The 21633-nt window shown below is 39.8% G+C and overlaps 1 protein-coding gene across 2 annotated transcripts in view; it reads left to right on the forward strand.

The window, feature by feature from the left end:
* Positions 1–21633, forward strand: part of RASGRF2 (Ras protein specific guanine nucleotide releasing factor 2) — a 495935-nt gene that overhangs the window by 405296 nt on the left and 69006 nt on the right. For both annotated transcript variants that reach the window (XM_082267574.1, XM_082267575.1), the window contains exon 18: positions 15386–15492. In XM_082267574.1, coding sequence (XP_082123700.1) covers positions 15386–15492 — 107 coding nt within the window. The remainder of the gene's footprint in view (positions 1–15385; positions 15493–21633) is intronic.

A 21633-nucleotide genomic window follows, 5' to 3' on the forward strand; every position in this document is an offset into this window, starting at 1 on the left:
GTGACACCATCGGATTACAAAACACACAAAATTTCTGGTTTTCAAAAGAAAATTTGTTTGGAATTCAACCCATGTATGGCCTGCATTAATGGCAGGTCCGTTCTCATCCGATTCCCCCATAGAGGACAGCGGGGACCTGACAGCTCCGTCTCTGCACATAGAGCGGAGACGGAGCTGCCATCCGCCTGCTCAGCGGGGGGATCAGCGGATCAATCCCCTGCTAAGAAAAACGGAGTCTGCCGATGGAGCGGACAGTGTGAAAGGGGCCTTAGGCTGGGTCAGTATGGATGCGGCTCACAGCAGGGGTCTGGTGCATCCCTGTTCTCAGTCTCAGGGAAGAATCAGGCCCAAATGTTTACCTGAAACAGAGCCAAAGACACACAGGACCCCTGTGCAATCTGCTCTGCAGCCACCCCGGAAATGTGTGAACTGGCTCCATTGAGAGCTGAGCACACTCTCCTGTCATGCGAATTGGAGGTGGAAAACCAGCATCCAATTTGCACTAGTGTGAACCCAGCCTGAAAGTTTACATGCATTTTAACTGTGGAATAAACACCCATGGTGACCAAGACTTCCTGGACACTAGTGTTAATTCAGCGTATAAGCCACCTTGCCTAATTGTAAATCCATACCTTAGTAAAGTATTATATTATATTGTATATCCCATATGATCCCCCAATTAAGTTAGTGTTCATAACACCTCTCAAAATATCAGGCCATTTAAAAGAAGAGAGCTGTCAGAAATGTGTTCTTTTCCAGGATTTGTTAGACGGAGGCAGTTGGCTGTGAGTACAGGTGGAGCTGTTTACAGAAGGTGAAAATCCCATTAAAACATTTTTCATTCTGTACTTTCACCAAGTTATAGAAATTTCATTCTAATTGCAAGCTAGGGCCAAAAGAGTATAATTTCTGTCTGCTTCATACTACATTATAATTAGGAAAATTGCAGGGAAAGGCAAGACATACATTGTCTGGGATCTGTTTATATACATATCAGTTTAGAAGTAACCTTAGAGCAGCAATGAATAATCTCTTCAGGTGTGATGACATATAATCACTGTCAGCTTCTGGCATAGGTGATAACAGACTGGGGCATTTAATTGCAGCCTTTGTTGCAGCTGCACACAGAATATTGGTATCTAGGCGCTCAGCTTCCTCCTTCTAGCTTGCCTCTTTATTTACACTGTCTCCCAGTTTTTACATGTCAGCGTGGATGAAAATAAACACACTTCAGGGCTTGCTGTCTTCTTGCTGCCTTCATTATTGCAGTTCATTTAATTACTTTATCGATTTAAAGTTCTTTTTTTTTTCCTTTTTTTTAACCTGTTGGTGTATTGAAACCTTGGGGGCCCCTATATATACAGTATACGTTTTGTGGAAATATGTGATAAGATGTTCCTTATACCACAAAACATGTTAAAGTGGATGTAAACCCCATTCATGAAATCTGGCCTGGGCACATATACAGTATCTGTAGTGTTTACTTCTCTCTCTCTGAAGCCTTAAGTCCCATGTCTTTCTGCTGCTCCGTTCAAGTTCTCTGACACAGGAGATAAAAGCAGCTGGAAATGTGTGCAGGGGTGGATGCATAGAGATAGATTAGCAGAGAGCTGGTCTATTCACAGCACAGCTCTGCATGTTTCTTCCTTCCCCTGCTTATGTAGAGGGGGGGGGGGGTGTCCTTTCCTCCTATCAGCTGTCACATAAGACTCCACACACAGAAACAGGAAGAAAAAAGTTTAACATGATGTTCACTTTCTTAACAGTATAGAAAGAAGAAGACAGCAGATATACAAATACAACTTACGTAGGGAGATTTGTTTTATCTCTGTGTATCATCTGAGCCTATTCATTTCACTGGGTATGTGAGGGTTTACATCCACTTTAATGCATGTAAATGCACCTTTACTACATTACACAGATGCAGACACTCTCAACGACAACACAGTAACATGTATATGCAGTGTCCAGGAGGTGAATTTTAAAAGAGGGCGTTGCACATACAGGTGCATCTCATAAAATTTGAATATCATCAAAAAGTTATTTATTTCAGTAATTCTATTCAAAAAGTGAAACGCATATATTTGATATAGATGTGTTACACACAGAGTGATATATTTCAAGCATTTCTTTCTTTTAATTTTGATGATTATGGCTTACAGCTAGTGAAAACCCAAAATGTAGTATCTCAGAGAATTAGAATATTACATAATATTCTAATATTACAACCAATAAAAAAAATATATTTTTTATACAGAAATGTTGGCTTACTGAAACGTATACCTATGTACAGTATACACTCAATACTTGTTCGTTTCTTCTTTTGCACGAATTACTGCATCAATGCGGCGTGGCATGGAGGCGATCAGCCTGTGGCACTGCTGATGTTGTATGGAAGCCCAGGTTGCTTTGATAGCGGCCTTCAGCTTGTCTGCATTGTTGGGTCTGGCATCTCTCTCTCTCCTCTCTCTTGACAATACCCCACACATTCTCTATGGAGTTTAGGTCAGGCAAGTTTGCTGGTCAATCAAGCACAACGATACAAAGATAATTAAACTAGGTATTGGTACTTTTGTCAGTGTGGGCAGGTGCCAAGTCCTCCTGGAAATTTAAATCAGCATCTCCATTAAGCTGGTCAGCAGAGGGAAGCATGAAGTGCTCTAAAATTTCCTGGTAATGGCTCTCCAAATGATCAGTGACTGTAGAAACTTTACACTGGACCTCATGCAACTTGGATTCTGTGTCTCTCCGCTCTTCCTCCAGACTCTGGGACCTTGATTTCCAAATGAAACCATTAAGATTTGGGAAGCCAAGTCATCTGCTGGTGTTAGTCCACTGTAATTTATCAAGTCCAAAGTCAGCATAGCCCTCTGCCAGAAAATTCTAGAGCACTTCATACTTCCCTCAGGGACTTGGTACCTGCCTACCAAAAGTACCAATACCTGGTTTAATGATCATGGTATCACTGTGCTTGATTGGCCAGCAAACTTGCCTTTTGTAATCTAATTTTCTGATATACTGAATTTTGGGTTTTCAGTAGCTGTAAGCCATAATCATCAAATTTAAAATAAAGAAATGCTTGAATTATATCATGTAACGCATCTTTATAAAATATATGAGTGCACTTTTTGAATTAAATTACTGAAATAAATTAACTTTTTGATGATATAAAAATTTTATGAGATACGCCTGTATGTGTTACTGTGTTTGTGCTGAAAGTGCGCTGCACAGCGTGTTCCCAGCACGGAGATCGAGCTCTCACTGAAAGCCTTTGGTCTCATACTAAAGGTCAGGACCCGGGACTCCAAATTCTCAGTGTCCTGATTGCCTATGGTAGCTTCTGATCAGCCTCTGAAAAGCCTTTTTAATACAGGGGCTCCTTTTTTTGCTGTTTTTTTTATTTCATTTCGCCTTTCCATTTTATCTCAGGTACATGAGAAATGGTTTGCTAATAGAGTGATGATCCTGAGTATGTGCTAGGCAAACATGTATTATTTCCTACCTTGTGTCACATTTGTCTGAAAATGTGCTGTGCAAAAGCACATATGACATGCTTTGTATTTTGTGCCACTGTTTTAAAAAACTAAGAAACTTTTTGGAAAAAAAAATGCCCAAGTTGGTGGTGTCACTGAAAGAAACACCACTACAAAGCTCCTCCTCCACACGCCAGTGCAGTGCTCTTCCTTCAGCTCTGCCCCCCCCCCCCCAGTACAACCTTCACCCTAATCAGTGGCTTACCTAGCACCTGGAGTCAGTAATTTGTATACACTATCTCCCCACCCCACCCCCCCAAAAAAAAAAAGGTAGGATGAAATTGTGGGCATGTTGTTTAACCACATGACGACGCAGTAACGCGTATATGCGATGTCCAGGAGGTGAACTGTAAACCTGGGCGCTGCATATATGTGTTGCTGTGTTTGTGGTGGAAGCGCGCCACACAGTACGCTCCCAGCACAGAGACCGGGCTCTTACTGAGAACCTTGGGTCTCGCACTAACGGTCAGGACCCGAGACTCCTGGTTTCCAGTCACCTGTGCTGTGATGGTCTCTGATCAGTCACTATGCAGCCTGCCCATGTGTTTTCTTTCTCTTCTGCAGGAGAGAAAGATGTAAACAAACAAACAAAGGTATGCAAAAAAATAAAAATACATTTTACCCTCGGTTCACATTTATGCGATGCGGGAAGGCTGCGAATCCGCAGCCTGTTCCCGCATCGCACACGCACCCCCGGCAGTTCACACTGCCATATGCGATACGCTGGGGGTGTCAATGTAATGTTAACGACACCCCCAGTTTGATCGCATATCGCAGTGCGATTGTGCAGTTCGCACAGGATCGGATCGCACAAGTGTGAACCGATGTGCGATCCGATCCTGATGCGGCTGCCAAAAAGGGTCCCTGTGCGTGTTTGGTGCGGCTGCGGTGCGAATTTAGCCATACAAACTGTATGGCTAAACTCGCACCGCACAGCCGATCGCATGTAATGTCGGAGCAGTGCGCTCCGACATTACATGCGAACCCCGCACACGCACAAGTGTGAACCGGGGCTTAAGAAAAAACTAGCTAGATCAAGGTTAGATCTAGGTCACTGTCTGGGTTCGTATTGGGGTCAAGATAAGGGTCAAAGGTCAGGGTCAACATATTAGGGCTTCTTTCACACGGAGCGGACTGTATTGCGATCCGCTCCGGGCACTTTTTTTTTTTTTTCACGGACACGGATAACACTTGTGTCATCAGCTCTGTATGTCCGCATATCATCCCATCCGTTTGCGGATGATATACGGACATAATGTATGTCTATGGGGATTGCGGATGTCAGCGGATGACACCGCTGACATCCGATTTTGCATCCTTTCCGTTTTTTAAACAGAAGAAAAATAGGGTTCTGTTCCGTTCCAAAAAACGGAAAAGAACTGAAAGGACGCAAATCGGATGTCAGGGGATGGTCATCCGCTGACATCTGCAATCCCATTGACATGCATTATGTCCGTATATCACCCGCAAACAGATGGAGTGATATACGGACATACGGAACGCCCCTGTGAAAGGGGCCAAAAAGTGTTTTTTAAAATTAGTATTAGTTTCAGTGTGTTTTAGGTAGGATACAAAAAAGCAAAATGCGCACCATTTTTTTTTCGGACCCTACCACGGGTACAAACAACAAATATACATATATATATATATATATATATATATATATACATATATATATAGTATCACTGCGATTATCAACAGCAGGAAAATATATTTTGGGTTCTCTGGTGGTAAGTTATGGTAATAGCAAGAAATATACAGCTAGATTTAAAAAATATATATATTTTTTTTAAACTATTTTGGGTCGGTTTTCCTTTGATAATAAGAAAAACAATTACAGGAGATATCCCTAACCATTTACTATAGAAACATAAAAAAGTGATAGCAAAAAAGACAGAGTAGTCCATCGAGTGTGCCCGATTTTTTTTTGGCTACACAAAAAAGTTGCGATCATATTTACAGTTTTACTAATACATGTCAAAAGTTCAAAATTGGGTCTGGACTTTATGGTTTGTTTTACCCTCGGTCATATAGAGGTTAAAATAGCACAGGTACATTTCTTTCTCTTTATTAAAGGATTCAGGATGAAATTATTGAGTTGGGTTATACTGCTACCTTGAGGAGAGGCTGGATGCTGGAAATGTTATTGGCCAACCAGCTACTACCCAGCACTCGGACAAGGTCCACAGTTGCGTGGAGAAGGGGTCAGTGGGGCCAATAGTGATGATTGCCAAAGTTTGTTATGTTTGTGGCATGCAATGAAATAGTACCAGTGAAAAGTTTAAATTAGTTGATCAAATATGTGTCCCTAGGTTTGTGGTGACACTGAAATGAAAAAATGTCCCAGAGTTAGTTGTGCCACTGAAAAACAAATATGCCCAAGTTGTGAAGCAAACTATAAAGTGCTGTCACATTGCTAAATGGTACCTACAAAATTCGCATCATGTGTCCCAGGCTCCTCTCCTAAGTGTTTTAGGGGATGCGGACAGGAGGGCACATACTACCATATCTGGTGGTAATGGCCCATATTTAAGAGAATTTGGATTCAAGTCTATAATTTTATATACTCTTTGACCCTAAGCTCAAAAATTCCCATGGCAAACCCTACTAGACCACCTATTATTGGAGGTACCCATATATACCAACAAACTGATTTCCTTCGTATTCTTAGCAGCTAGGATAGCAATTAACAGATCATGGATGTCTCTGTCTATCCCATTCCCCTGATACAATCAAACCTAAACTGGATAATTAAAAATAAAAAATTGTTGTCTACATTACAGGAAAAAATTCCTTTATTTGAAAAAAATTGGGACCCTTGGATACATAACATTTCAGGAGAACATAATAACTGACTGGACTCGCGGGACAGAGGGAGAGATGGGATACATCTCTTCGTATACCCTCTTTTGACCTTTATTTTTCCCTCTTTCCTTCTTGTCTTTCCCCTAGTTTCTTCCTTTATTATGTTTATGGTATTTGTCTATGTATGCTGCAGTTTACACTAGCATTGCCATGGTTGTCAAAAGCCTTTTTGATACAAGGGTTCCTTTAATTGTTGTTTTTTTTTATTTCATTTCACCTTTCTATTGTTATCTCAGGTACATGATAAATGGTTTGCTAATAGGGTGATGATCCTGAGTATGTGCTAGGCAAACATGTACTGCTGTATCACATTTGTCTGAAAATGTACTGTGCAAAAGCACATATGACATGTTTTGTATTTTGTACGACTGTTTTAAAAACGAATAAAAAATTATTGGAAAAGAAAAATTTACAAGTTGGTGGTGTCACTGAAAGGAAAGAATTGTCCCTGCAAGAATTGTCCCCAGTGCAGTGCTCTTCACTCAACTCTGCCCCCCCACCCTCACCTCACTACAAAGTTCACCCTCAATCAGTAGCATACCTACACCGCTGACATCCGATTTTGCATCCTTTCCGTTTTTTAAACAGAAGAAAAATAGGGTTCTGTTCCGTTCCAAAAAACGGAAAAGAACTGAAAGGACGCAAATCGGATGTCAGGGGATGGTCATCCGCTGACATCTGCAATCCCATTGACATGCATTATGTCCGTATATCACCCGCAAACAGATGGAGTGATATACGGACATACGGAACGCCCCTGTGAAAGGGGCCAAAAAGTGTTTTTTAAAATTAGTATTAGTTTCAGTGTGTTTTAGGTAGGATACAAAAAAGCAAAATGCGCACCATTTTTTTTTCGGACCCTACCACGGGTACAAACAACAAATATACATATATATATATATATATATATATATATATATATATATATATATATATATATATATATATATATACATATATATATAGTATCACTGCGATTATCAACAGCAGGAAAATATATTTTGGGTTCTCTGGTGGTAAGTTATGGTAATAGCAAGAAATATACAGCTAGATTTAAAAAATATATATATTTTTTTTAAACTATTTTGGGTCGGTTTTCCTTTGATAATAAGAAAAACAATTACAGGAGATATCCCTAACCATTTACTATAGAAACATAAAAAAGTGATAGCAAAAAAGACAGAGTAGTCCATCGAGTGTGCCCGATTTTTTTTTGGCTACACAAAAAAGTTGCGATCATATTTACAGTTTTACTAATACATGTCAAAAGTTCAAAATTGGGTCTGGACTTTATGGTTTGTTTTACCCTCGGTCATATAGAGGTTAAAATAGCACAGGTACATTTCTTTCTCTTTATTAAAGGATTCAGGATGAAATTATTGAGTTGGGTTATACTGCTACCTTGAGGAGAGGCTGGATGCTGGAAATGTTATTGGCCAACCAGCTACTACCCAGCACTCGGACAAGGTCCACAGTTGCGTGGAGAAGGGGTCAGTGGGGCCAATAGTGATGATTGCCAAAGTTTGTTATGTTTGTGGCATGCAATGAAATAGTACCAGTGAAAAGTTTAAATTAGTTGATCAAATATGTGTCCCTAGGTTTGTGGTGACACTGAAATGAAAAAATGTCCCAGAGTTAGTTGTGCCACTGAAAAACAAATATGCCCAAGTTGTGAAGCAAACTATAAAGTGCTGTCACATTGCTAAATGGTACCTACAAAATTCGCATCATGTGTCCCAGGCTCCTCTCCTAAGTGTTTTAGGGGATGCGGACAGGAGGGCACATACTACCATATCTGGTGGTAATGGCCCATATTTAAGAGAATTTGGATTCAAGTCTATAATTTTATATACTCTTTGACCCTAAGCTCAAAAATTCCCATGGCAAACCCTACTAGACCACCTATTATTGGAGGTACCCATATATACCAACAAACTGATTTCCTTCGTATTCTTAGCAGCTAGGATAGCAATTAACAGATCATGGATGTCTCTGTCTATCCCATTCCCCTGATACAATCAAACCTAAACTGGATAATTAAAAATAAAAAATTGTTGTCTACATTACAGGAAAAAATTCCTTTATTTGAAAAAAATTGGGACCCTTGGATACATAACATTTCAGGAGAACATAATAACTGACTGGACTCGCGGGACAGAGGGAGAGATGGGATACATCTCTTCGTATACCCTCTTTTGACCTTTATTTTTCCCTCTTTCCTTCTTGTCTTTCCCCTAGTTTCTTCCTTTATTATGTTTATGGTATTTGTCTATGTATGCTGCAGTTTACACTAGCATTGCCATGGTTGTCAAAAGCCTTTTTGATACAAGGGTTCCTTTAATTGTTGTTTTTTTTTATTTCATTTCACCTTTCTATTGTTATCTCAGGTACATGATAAATGGTTTGCTAATAGGGTGATGATCCTGAGTATGTGCTAGGCAAACATGTACTGCTGTATCACATTTGTCTGAAAATGTACTGTGCAAAAGCACATATGACATGTTTTGTATTTTGTACGACTGTTTTAAAAACGAATAAAAAATTATTGGAAAAGAAAAATTTACAAGTTGGTGGTGTCACTGAAAGGAAAGAATTGTCCCTGCAAGAATTGTCCCCAGTGCAGTGCTCTTCACTCAACTCTGCCCCCCCACCCTCACCTCACTACAAAGTTCACCCTCAATCAGTAGCATACCTAGCACCTGGTGTCCATCATATTATATGTTGGCATGGTGAAATCGTGGGCACTGTTAAACCCTGGGTGCATTCGGAGCCATGCACCAGCATGGATGCGACATTGGGAGCAGTGGCTGTGTCCAGGTAGCCACTGCATCCCCATTGACTTTAATGGGACTGCCCATACAGGGATGCATGGAACACCTGTGCATCCCCATGCAGGTAAACACGTGGAGCACAGATGCATATGCCCTGTCTGAACAAGGCCTAATTGTTATGTGGGTCAGATAGCTTGAAAGAGGAGATGCCAGGTATTTATTATTTCTTTCACAAAACCTATTGCTCTGCTCCTGTTTGGCTTTACTAGCAACAAATAATAAATGTTGTGAACGTAACAACTTCAGGCTCACCCTCCAGGGCCCAGGCAGGCTCTCCCTCAGTCCAGGCTTTAGGTCCCTGAATAAAGCAGGGCCTCCCGGTATGTCTTCTTCTAGTCCAGGGGCCTTCTGGCTCCCCTTCACCTAGTCTGGACTTCCAGGCACCCTCTTTCCTACTCCACAGCTTTCATGCTCCCCCTCTCTTAGTCCAGGGCCTCCAGACACCCACTGTCATAGTCTGGAGCCTCCAGGCACCCCATCTTCTAGTCCAGGAGGCAGGAGCTCTGCTCCACACACACCACCCCCCCTCCTAATCTATGGCCTGCTCTGCACACTCCCCTCCCCTAGTCCAGGGCCTTCTTTAGCACAACCCATCTCCTAGTCTACAAACTTCTCTGAATAGCCCCCTCTCCTAGTCCATGGTCTCTTCTGCAGCTACCCCCATTTCCTAGTCCAGGGCCTCTCCAAAAAACTACCTACCCCCTCTCCTTATATACGGCTAGGGAGTTTCAAGCAGGCTTTACCTTTAAATTTGTGCTGCAGTTGGGCTGCCGCACTTTCTAACAAAAATGGTGCATGAAAGTGTGATGTCATGTGGGTGGGACTTATGCAGGAGAAATGTGACCTCACAGCACACCAGTGCTGAATCAGTTTTTTTCATCCAGCCCAAAGAAAAGCATTCTTAAGTGATGCTGCAGCTACTGTTGCTAAGCTGCCAAGCAACATTAGCTGCACCATTGCTCAAGAAACCTTTTCATGGAAGGAGCTGAGTAATTCATCACTGGTGCACTGTAAGGTGTCTAAGCTGGTGTAACTTGCCAGCCAAACTGACAACTGTGTGTAATATTAGACTTAATCAGCACTCTTAGAGATGTGGTACCCAGTGTGGGCCGCACCCCCTAGGTACACCACCATCCTTTATCCTCCCCCTAGTACAGAGCTCCCCCTCCTCCCACCCACCCTAGAGCAGAGTTATCCTCACCTCCTAGTCCCTCCACAATACACAGAGCTCCTCCCTCTACCAGTACAGTTCTCCCCCTAGTCCACCCAGAACAGGTCCCCCCCATACTCCCCAGTACACAGCTCCCTCTAACACCCCACCAATACACAAAGCTACCCCCACCTCCTAGCTCCTCACTACACAAAGCTTGCCCCCCCCCAGTACACAGAGCTACCCCCGTCCAATCCCCCTTAAGTACAGCACTAATGCAGAGCACTCTCTGCCTAGCCTCCTGGCAGCTGCTTCTCCTGAATTGAGGAAGCACTGTCACTTGTCACTGTGATATGTAAACACAGTGCAGGAAGCGTCTTCTTCTGAGTTTACAAGTGACAGCGGGGAGCACAGGGCTAGTGCTGCAGGTCAGAATGAACAAAAAGAGTGTCTACTTGCACTGCTATCCTGTGAAAAAATAAATGAAACAATATGTGCAGCAGCCCACACTTTATGGCATTCCCAACTGTGCATAAATATTGTAAAGCTAGGTGTAATGCTATCATAGAGCAACTAAAATCAAAAATCACAAATCATAAATACACAAATATAAATATAGAATTGTCCATCAAATACAGTCTCATGTGTCTTCCTAAATAACCCACACACATAAATACGGGATCTTATAGTGTATCCACTCCACTTTTCTATCTCTCTGTGAATAACCAACACCAGATGTGCTCTCACCTTAAAAATATGACCTCCATATAATGAAAAGTCATAAGATTCATGTGTCCCATTCAAATGGGATCCTTTCTCCTCCAATTCTCCAGTATCCTTCACTGGTAAGATCCACATGTATGGTCTCTTTAATTGGTATCCCCACCAAGAAGCGTCCTGTTTTCTTCACTCCTCATGCAGCTATTCAGTTTAGAGTATCTTCAGCAATAGCTTTGGAGGCTGTAGCTGGGACCTACTGGACAGAAAGTTTCAGGGCCTGTCTGGAATGTGACCTTCAGGCACTGGATTGTGCTAGTTAGCCACAAGTTCTTTCCAGGTTTAGGGTCAGCCTCTGGTGTGACCATGTCTCTGAAGACTCTCTGTGGCTAAGTCATGTGGGCCAAGTATCGGGAGCTACTATGTTTATTGGTATCATTGAACGTATCTGAGCTGGCAGCTTTGTCCTCTAAAGAACTCTGGTCTTTCTAGGGCTTCCTTCCTTCCTGACCTTTCACCTCTACCAGGACATTGTTCTTCCTTCTCTGTCCAGCTGCAGTCTCTCAGATGGAAATTTCCTTTTACTGTTTGGATGTAATTCATGTTGTGTCAGTTTACCTCTCAACTAAATGCTCCATTAGAAAGACAAAGCATCATCACTGAGTCAGCATCTCAGTACAAGAAGTAAATATTGAACCTAGATGATTTCTGAACAAAAATGGCTTTGTGCTTCTGGAGAGAAAGCAGATGAAGGCTTTGTCAGGTTAAGTATGTAATCTCTGAGTAGTAATAAATACCTTTAAATCAAGGGTCTTCAAACTATGGCCCTCCAGCTGTTCAGGAACTACAATTCCCATCATGCCCATGTCATGAGTTTAACAATGCCTCATGGGATGTGTAGTTCCGCAACAGCTGGAGGGCCGTAGTTTGAGGATCCCTGCTTTAAATGGTATAATTACATATTTAGCATGCATGCAATTATCAATAAAAAATATATCTGATACCGCGTCCACTTTAAGACGTCTCATCTCCTTTACCTTACATTGCTTTTTTTTTTATAAGTAGTTAAGACTGTTTTTAACATTAATCTTTTTCTACAAATTAAGTTACTTTAGATGTAATTGTTATCGGCTATCCCATTATCAGTGTCTTGTTCGGATACACTTGCAATAATAGTGTGTGGCCATTGGGGAAATTTATTGGAAAGCCACAATAAACACATATGATAGAGCACATCATAGTTCAGTTGTCTCTTGTGCTCACTTCTTACTGTCAGTACAAAGGCATCCTGTTCTGTAATGAAATTTTACATTTTTTTTTACCAGAGTTGTCTGCTATCTGGCAACATTATCAAAGAAATAAAAAGACAGGGAGAAAGAATGTACAGTAAACCCCCCTCCATTGCGGGGGTTACGTTCAGGACCCAGCCGCGAAAAGTGAAAATCTGTGAAATAGAAAAACCCTTAAAATGCATTGTAGGCATGTTTTTTTTTACTGTCACTGTACGTGTAAAAGCATTTTAAGGTCTTTAAACACACTTTAAAACAATAGAAACTCATTTAAACACATAAAAGATACTGAGAGACATAGCAAGAGCAAAAACACAAAAATATTTTATTTTTAATGATTTATGTAGTAAAATAACATTACAAAAAAAAACGCAGTATACCGGGACCGCAAAAACTGAACCGCGATGGAGCGGGGGTTTACTGTATGTACAGTCTTTGATGAAAATGAACACAGTAGAATTTGCCTTAATGATTGTTTCTCGTTCATTGAGGGACACTTAAACCTTCAGGTTATATTGCTACCCACAGAAGGACTGGACACTGACAAACTAGAAACGTGTGCTAGTTTTTTGCTAGTGTCCTAAAAGGATGGACATCTTTTTTTTCTCAGCTGTACTGTTTAAAGACCAACTTATTTATTGCTAGCATTTTTTCATGATTTTTTTCTTCCGCTGACGACTCAACCTATCCCTAGTTTACCTTTTGGCATGTAGCCACTGGACCCCCTGGACAGTTGTTGCAGAGCAGGGCTGGAAGTGACCCTTGGGTGCAGGATTCAATGTGAGGCACTACTCAGACACCATTATCCTGGCAAGTTATTTGTGGAGTGTTCCTGGCATTCCCACAGCACTTGCCCTGTCTCTGACAACCAGAAGCTACCTCATTTGTTTGAATCACTTGATCATTTTAAAGGAAAAGATCATCTTTTAACAAAAAATAATGAATGCACATTTTTTTGCAGGTACAGGTAATAAATGTACATTTATTATTTTTTTGTTTTAGGAGCCTAGAAAGCATTACACCAGTGATTAGCAGATCATTGATGCCATGCAGGTCTCCTATAAAAAAAAAAAAAAAAAATGAGTGCGTTGTCTTCTTAAATATTATTCATTGTTTGCAATCAACACATGTGCCAATGAATCCTCTGTTTAAAAAAAAATGACACCTACCATATAGGCAATGAATTAGACTAGCCTGTAGTAAATATGCTTCAATAATAACTAATTAAAAGCAAAAATAATGCATAAAAATAAATATATTAAAATTAATTTATAAATTAAAATTCAAAATATGCGCAAAAAATACTGTCAAAAATCATATATGAGCATACTAAAAAAAACTCAATATTACATCAATTATGCATAATGAACAAAAACAGTCCTTGTGAAGTCCATGAAACTGTGCTAAAAAGGGCTCTCAATATATAAATGTACAATTGTGCATAAGGTGCCCCTGAGGTAACGTAGCCTCTTACCGAACCACAATGATCTCAGATTATAGAGCTCATTAGGGCTAGTGTGTTTCCAAAGAGCCATTTCTCAGCCATGGATTGCCCCTCAGACTTGTGACCCCTGCAGTTAACACTGATAGCCCATCTTCAGCATCTGCATTACCTTTGTCAAAACTCAGACACTCGTGTATAATAAACATAAAGGGAAAAATGATCTCATAGCGCAACTCTGCTGGTAACATCCATTTATGCAGGTCTCCTGTAGACTGTCAGTGTAAGCTGTCTGCCCGTACATCATAGGGGCAGGCAGATTGAAACTAACAGGAAGAATCCATGAACTATCACAGTGTCAACAGCGCTTTGGTAGTTCCTTAAGAACTGCAAGCTGACAGCCGCAAAGGCAGTCGGTAGTTGTAGTCCATTCATTCACAGAATACTGTTAATAAATGACTCACCCAGAGCCCCGCACTGCAGCGTTTTTATATTATTTATTGTGGCAGTGACCGAGGGGAGAAAATCGGGGGATCAGGGGGATGTGGTGGCTGGTGCATTTGTAACATGTTACACCCTAAATATGGGTGTAACATGTTACAAAAGGTGAACTTATCCTTCAAAAGTTCCTACTTTCTGCTGATTCTTAATGAAGATGGAGTTAATGCCGAGGAATATATTGCAGTGCTAGAGTGGGATTAATAATTCTAGGACCTTTATTCTTGGTTAGCACTATTTTGGGTCCTGAAGTTTGTTACATTTTCATGGGCGCAATCAATTTTAGAGTTTGATATGTTGAGCATTTTATATATGCAACCTCATATGTTTTATTTCAGAAAAAAAATTGATAAAGAATTACGTTGATTTACCTGTGGAGTCTCCATTTAGTTCTCTCTGCAATTTAGAAACTGATTTTGAACCCATGAGAGACTTTCCACTTTCACCCAAAAGGTGGTATTTCTAGTAGCCATCACCTGTGTGAGACCAGTGTCTGAGCTTGCTACCTAAAGTAGTTTTGGCCTTTCATCTCAACCAGGTCGTTGTTCTTTCCTTCCATTGATAGGATGTAGTTTAGGCTGTGAGAGTCTATCTCTCACCCAACGCTCCCTTAAACTTAAGACTTCCTGTGTCACTCAATGGAGAACGAAAATAGAATTTTTGTAGTCTGTGTAAATTCCATTTCTTGGAGTCCATTGAGGGACACAGGTGTCACCCATTTGTGTTTAGGGACCTGTTCTTGGTAGCGCTTTGTTAAAAAATTGAAATATGCTGGCAGTAGGAAAGGTTATCCTTGGCTGGCCTGCAGTTTTTTGGGGTTTTTTTGGGGTTTTGATAGTGTCAGTCTTCCTGTAAGGAGCAGTATTAACAGAAGGTTTAAGACTTCCTGTGTCCCTTAGTGGATTCCAACAAAAGGATTTTTACGATGAGTACAAAAATCCTGTTTTATTGATAAAGATTTTGTTAAACTTGACAGCCTTGAAATTAATAAAAACAATTGTTTACTTGTCATGTCTTCTGCATTTTCATTGACATTTTCCATTTTTTTATAATTCCTGAAGGTTTCAACAACATGGAGAGAATGTGCGACAAAGAGTTTATAATACGCCGAGCAGCTACAAACCGTGTTCTGAATGTTCTGCGCCACTGGGTATCCAAGCATTCACAGGTATTGATCAGGTTTCAGGGATGCGCTACTGTTTTCTGCTGTTATTTAAATTGTATGGCTGGGCAAGATTAAAAAGGCATTTGCTGTTCATTTCTACAATATCTACAATAACTCCTCAATTTTTGTCCCTTAAAAAAATGCTGCAAATACAGAAAAAAGCTGGCGATCTGCCAGAAATTCAGTTTGCTCCTAACATTTTGTTTGAGTTAACTGCCCTCAAACCCCAAGTAGTATATTCAACCCTGCACAGTTCTGGTCTGTGGACTACAACACAACCCCTCTCCACATCTACTTAAAGGAGAGGTGTTCTGTAGTCCAGCAAAGAAGAGCTCAGGAGGGCTGAGAATACTGCTTTTAATTATAATGCATCATCAGGCATCATTGTGAGTTCACTACAGGCAGTTAGCTCATTGGCTTTCTGGCAGGCCAAAAAGTATTTATCTGTACTTGCAGGATTTTTAAAGAAAACTTGATATGTACTTTTTTTTTATATTTTGCCTAGGCATACACTCTAAGGTGGACCTCCAGGCAAACAACTTAATACATTAATATGCGTTAAATGTTAATTTTCCTCCCGCATGGTTAATTTACCATGTGGATTGAATTTTTGTAATTGCAATTTACCGGGCTCCTGATTTACACATCTCTGCCACACTAGTTACTCTACTGCTTCCTCGCTCAGCTTCACTGCTTGCTGGTTCATCTCACTGCTATTTAGACAAGGTGATGATTCAGATTTATTGTCCAGTAAGTGGGCTAGAGGTAGAAACGTATATTTAGTTCTTTGCCTAGAGTCATACCTTAATAAAAAAATATAGCAATGTTTAAATAAAAGAAAAACTCATGCCAACCATATACTTCTAAAGAAGAAAATAACTGCAGTTGAATACAAAATGATGATATAGGAGGAGTTATGATTTACACAGATCATTGGGCAAGTTAAAGACTACATCCTGTAATGGTAAGATGAAGTTTGCTGTTGCTGCAAGAGGAGATTTCAGTTAATGGCGTTTACAGCAGTCATTCTGATGAGATTGGAAATGAGCTACAAACAGACTTGTATAAAGTACTCGAAATTTCTACTTGAGTAAAAGTACAAGTGCTCGATCAAAAAGTGACTTGAGTAGAAGTGGAAGTGCTCGCAGAAAAAGTTACTTAAGTAGAAGTACTAAAGTATTCAACATTTTTTTTACTTAAGTATTGCAAGTAGTTTTTTCAAAAAATTTGCTACTTAAGTACTAAAAGTAAAAAGTACCAGTAGTTTTGAAAAAAAAATTCTACTCAAGTACTGAAAGTAGAAGTACAAGTACTGTGTTATGTAGTTATTAAAGAAAGAAGTCAAAAGTTTGAACATCATATTGTTTTTTATTATTTCAAATGATTTATTCAAATGATTAACCTGTGTTTGTTAGTAGTTTCTTGATGCACTTTAATCGCTGTAGCACCATTTATTTGTTTGTTTCATATTTTCTTTTTATTGGAAAGATTTGGTATAGCAGCTTTTATTATACACAGCCTTTATTTTCGTATGCGCTGATTTACAAATGACATTATACACATTTTTTTGAGCTTTATGCAACCTGCCATCTACTGTTCTGGCAGTGGTAATTTTTTTAAAAGTAACGAGTAACTATGCAGCACAAAAAAAAAAATACTTGAGTAGAAGTATCGAAATCATCGAAAAAATGTAGTGAAGTAAAAGTAGAAGTAGGAGAAAAAAATTCTACTCTAGGAAAGTACAGATACCGCATTACGGTACTTAAGTACAGTACTTAAGTAGTTCTACTTCGTTACTATACATCTCTGGCTACAAACTATAGGAAATAGTGACATAAGCAACAGTAGCCAGATACAATATACAGTAAAATCAATATAAGAGGAGTAGGAAAACTAGGTTGAACTGAGAATAAAGTTAAAGTAATAATACGTCCTCTCTGGAAGCAGATTGCTAGTGCTTTCAGTCAATAAACATAAAGGAAGTATGTAAGGATCAATGAATGACTTGAAATGAACTTGTGGCCAGACTATGGACATTCAAGTGTTTATATATTCTTAACAAGCAGTAAAGAAGCGATTAAACATGCCAACACTGACCTCTGTAGCTGTGGTTACTGGGGAGCTATATTTTGAATACCTAACATTCTGCCAGTTGGTGTGTTACGTCTTCGCGTAACACACTACTTCTTCGTGTGTGTCAGAGTGTGCCCCCCCCACTTCATGCTGTGGTTTCTCTTGACAACATCTATATCGCTATCAAGTGCTGTAGTGATGTAGGTGTCAGGGGAGGAACCACAGCATGCAAATGTAGCAATGTTTCCAGGCTTTGGGCCTGAGGTGGGTCTGCCATTAGTACCGGTAACACTCCCAACACATTTAAGTTGTGAACCCAGGTGTGAGAACTGAGACAATGACCATTCTTTCATCTTTGGTTTGTTTTGTTTATTGTATATTGGGGATGGGAGAAGGGAATGAGTGGGATACTCCTCTGGCTCAACTAGGTTTGACTGGGACACTGTACAGAAAAATGCCCAAATGGTTCAATGAATGTAGTAGAAATTCTAAATAAAGTTTTAAAGTGCTCACAGATATTTTTGTTCTAATTTCGCCCTTCATGTGCTTCATCATTGAAAATAGTTGCTCACAAATATACAGTATCTCACAAAAGTGAGTACACCCCTCACATTTTTGTAAATATTTTATTATATCTTTTCATGTGACAACACTGAAAAAATGTCACTTTGCTACAATGTAAAGTAGTGAATGTACAGCTTGTATAACAGTGTAAATTTGCTGTCCCCTCAAAATAACTCAACTCACAGCCATTATTGTCTAAACTGCTGGCAACAAAAGTGAGCACACCCCTAAGTCAAAATGTCCAAATTGTGCCCAAAGTGTAAATATTTTGTGTGGCCACCACTATTTTCCAGCACAGCCTTAACCCTCTTGGGCATGGAGTTCACCAGAGCTTCACAGGTTGCCACTGGAGTCCTCTTCCACTCCTCCACGACGACATCACGGAGCTGGTGGGTGTTAGAGACCTTGCGCTCCTCCACCTTCCGTTTGAGGATGTCAATAGGGTCACCTTGGAGGTGTGTTTGGGGTCGTTATCATGTTGGAATACTGCCCTGCGGCCCAGTCTCTGAAGGGAGGGGATCGTGCTCTGCTTCAGTATGTCACAGTACATGTTGTCAGTCATCATTCTCGCAATGAACTATAGCTCCCTAGTGCCGGCAGCACTCATGCAGCCCCAGACCATGGCACTCCCATCACCATGCTTGGCTGTAGGCAAGACACACTTGTCTTTGTACTCCTCACCTGGTTGCTGCCACACACACTTGACACCATCTGAACCAAAAAATGTTATCTTGGTCTCATCAGACCACAGGACATGGTTCCAGTAATCCATGTTCTTAGCCTGCTTGTCTTCAGCAAACTGTTTGCAGGCTTTCTCATGCATCATCTTTAGAAGAGGCTTCCTTGTTTGTTTATAATCCAGTAAAGAGGCACCGTCAACTTTTTCTTTGGCCGCATGTGTTCGCTAAGTATAAACACAAACAAAAAAAAAAAATCAACATTTTTAAATATTTACGATTTTGTGTTGGGTTGCAATCATAGTCGTCGTGGGCCACAGGTTGGATGCCCCTGTTTTAAAGAAACCCCTCATGAGATGTTAATGCTGACATTTCTTTCTGAAAATAATAACCATCTGCCTTCAAAACTTGGAATATCTGTCTCGAAACAAGATAACACTTTTGACTTTTCTCTAACTTTCCTATTCTAAATACTCATTTGAGGACAGAATCTTTTGTACAGAAGCCAATATTTCAGAATCTTAGTCAGGCAGCTGGCATTTTAAAAAAGAGCCCAAAAGCAGTATTGCTTGTATTTCTGATACCAGGTTTTTTTTTAATGATCAGGTTCTCCTTGGAAAACAATATCCTGTTATTTATTTTAAAGTGTCATTCCACCTAAAACTGAGATGCACGATATGGGAAATGCTGGAGATTAAAGTGTATGCAAACTCTAAAAGGAACTTCTCTTTCATGGTCTGTTAAATATACAATTAAAAGCATTGTGTTACCACAATCCGGTTCGACTTAGTGAAAACTAAGCTGTCGTGGATCATGGGCAATGAACGCCACTTGGCCTTACTTGACAAACGAGCCATATTTGACAAAATCTGGTAACCATGGATTAACCATGGATTAACCATGGATTAACTATGGTATCCATTAACCATGGATGTAAAGCCATGGTCTTCAGACAGGTATAAAGTTACGGAGTGTACTTTCTTTCCTAACTTCCTCTTTTTTCCTCCTTTTTCCTCTTTCTTCTTTCTTCTGGTTATCTCTTTTCCTTTATTGTCTCTGAACTACCAAGGAGATAGACAATAGGAGAAGTCTAGTGGTGAATAAAGTATTGAAGGGGGGAATATAGCATCCCAGCAGTTGTTCCATTTAATTAACTAGACTTCTTGCCTCCAGTGTTTTTATTAGGAATGTGAATGAGGATTTTGGCCTCATGGCCAAGTTGGTATGGTCTCCCCCCTCCCCCCTCATACTGTTTTTGGAGGGGCGACAGGGATATTTAAAATATATCTGTTTTTTTGTTTTATGATGGGTATTTTATAGTGTATTTTGATGTGACTTGTCAAGGGACAAGCAGTATCAGGGGTGCAAGTTAGAAGACACCTGTATACTCTTCCCTTAATACCCACTGTACTATGATATATGTTTATGGAATTTTGGTATATTCCTTTATTGTTCACGTCTTAAAAACTTAAATAAAAACATTGAAAATAAAAGCATTTTGTTATATCAGTTTGATAAGTGCCAAAAATCCTAGCTGTTAACTTTGTGTGCTGTATGCCTGTGCTGTATTTTTATCAGTTTATTGTTAACAATTATCTCCTCTTCTCCATGTTATGGAGAAGAGTAGAGGGGAAGGCTTCTGTAGTCTTGCCCTGGTTCCATTATCCTGATACATTAGAGTTAGTTAGTATTAGGATAGGAAGCTACAAAGTATACATTTTTTTTTTTAGATTGAATATGCTTTAAATCAGTGAACATTTACAGCACTTGAGTTTTTAAACCTATAAACCTTCGAAGTTAATAAAAGTGACTCATTCTCTGTTTTATCCTATATTATTATGAATAAAGCAGAAGGACAGAACACAATAAAAATGGGTGAAAACATTCCAAAGCCCAGAGTATGAGTAGCAAAGGAGCCAAGGTCTATGGTGGGGAGCTTTTGCTGCAGGAAGCTAGTGGTTAAAACAGCCTACCAAGGCTACAAATATAACTAAAATGTAACGTTTGGGTCGACTGAGCCTTTTAAAAAAAATGTTTATTCAGGAGATGCTAATATATTGTGGTGTCCATCCTCGGATGCTTCCGTCTTTATCTGATCTCTGCTTTACAGCTGTAGTGGACTATAAGGTGTATAGACATATCTGACTTATTATGCTTCTAGTGCTTTTAGAAGAAGATATAACGACACATTAATAGTAAAATAAATAGAATGGTATCATAGATAAAACACTGAATGTTAATCTCACCCAAAACTGGCTGTTTAACAATAGACTTTTTATGAAATCATTTTATTATTTTGCTTTAAAATTTGTATTTTCTAGCCATGGACTACAAACCTCTGCTTCTGAGTTTCCATATGAAATTAAGGGCCCAGACAAAGCTCACACTACCTTTGTCTATCTGGAGTTTTGTGAATAATTTCTCCATTAAAGACTGCAGAGTTTTTTTTGTTTTTTTTTCATCAAACAGACCTTATCTGGGGAACCTGCAGTTAGGTGAAAGGATCACCAAGGCACAACACAGTGCAGTACTACTAAATATGAGAGCTTGCATACTGTATGTAATGACTATATATGTCTTCTGCCATGTGTATAGATAGAGTTACAAAGTAATCAAGCAACTATAACCTAAACCAGGGATCCTCAAACTACGGCCCTCTTTGTTGCGGAACTACACATCCCATGAGGAATTGTAAAACTCTGACATTCACGGACATGACTAGGCATGATGGGAATTGTAGTTCCTTAACAACTGGAGGGCCGTAGTTTGAAGACCCCTGACCTAAACCTTAAAGTATATCTAAAGGAGAAAATATATACACTATATTACC

This window comes from Pelophylax lessonae, assembly GCF_965119305.1.
Source record: "Pelophylax lessonae genome assembly, chromosome: 1".
In the NCBI taxonomy this organism is placed as follows: Eukaryota; Metazoa; Chordata; class Amphibia; order Anura; family Ranidae; genus Pelophylax; species Pelophylax lessonae.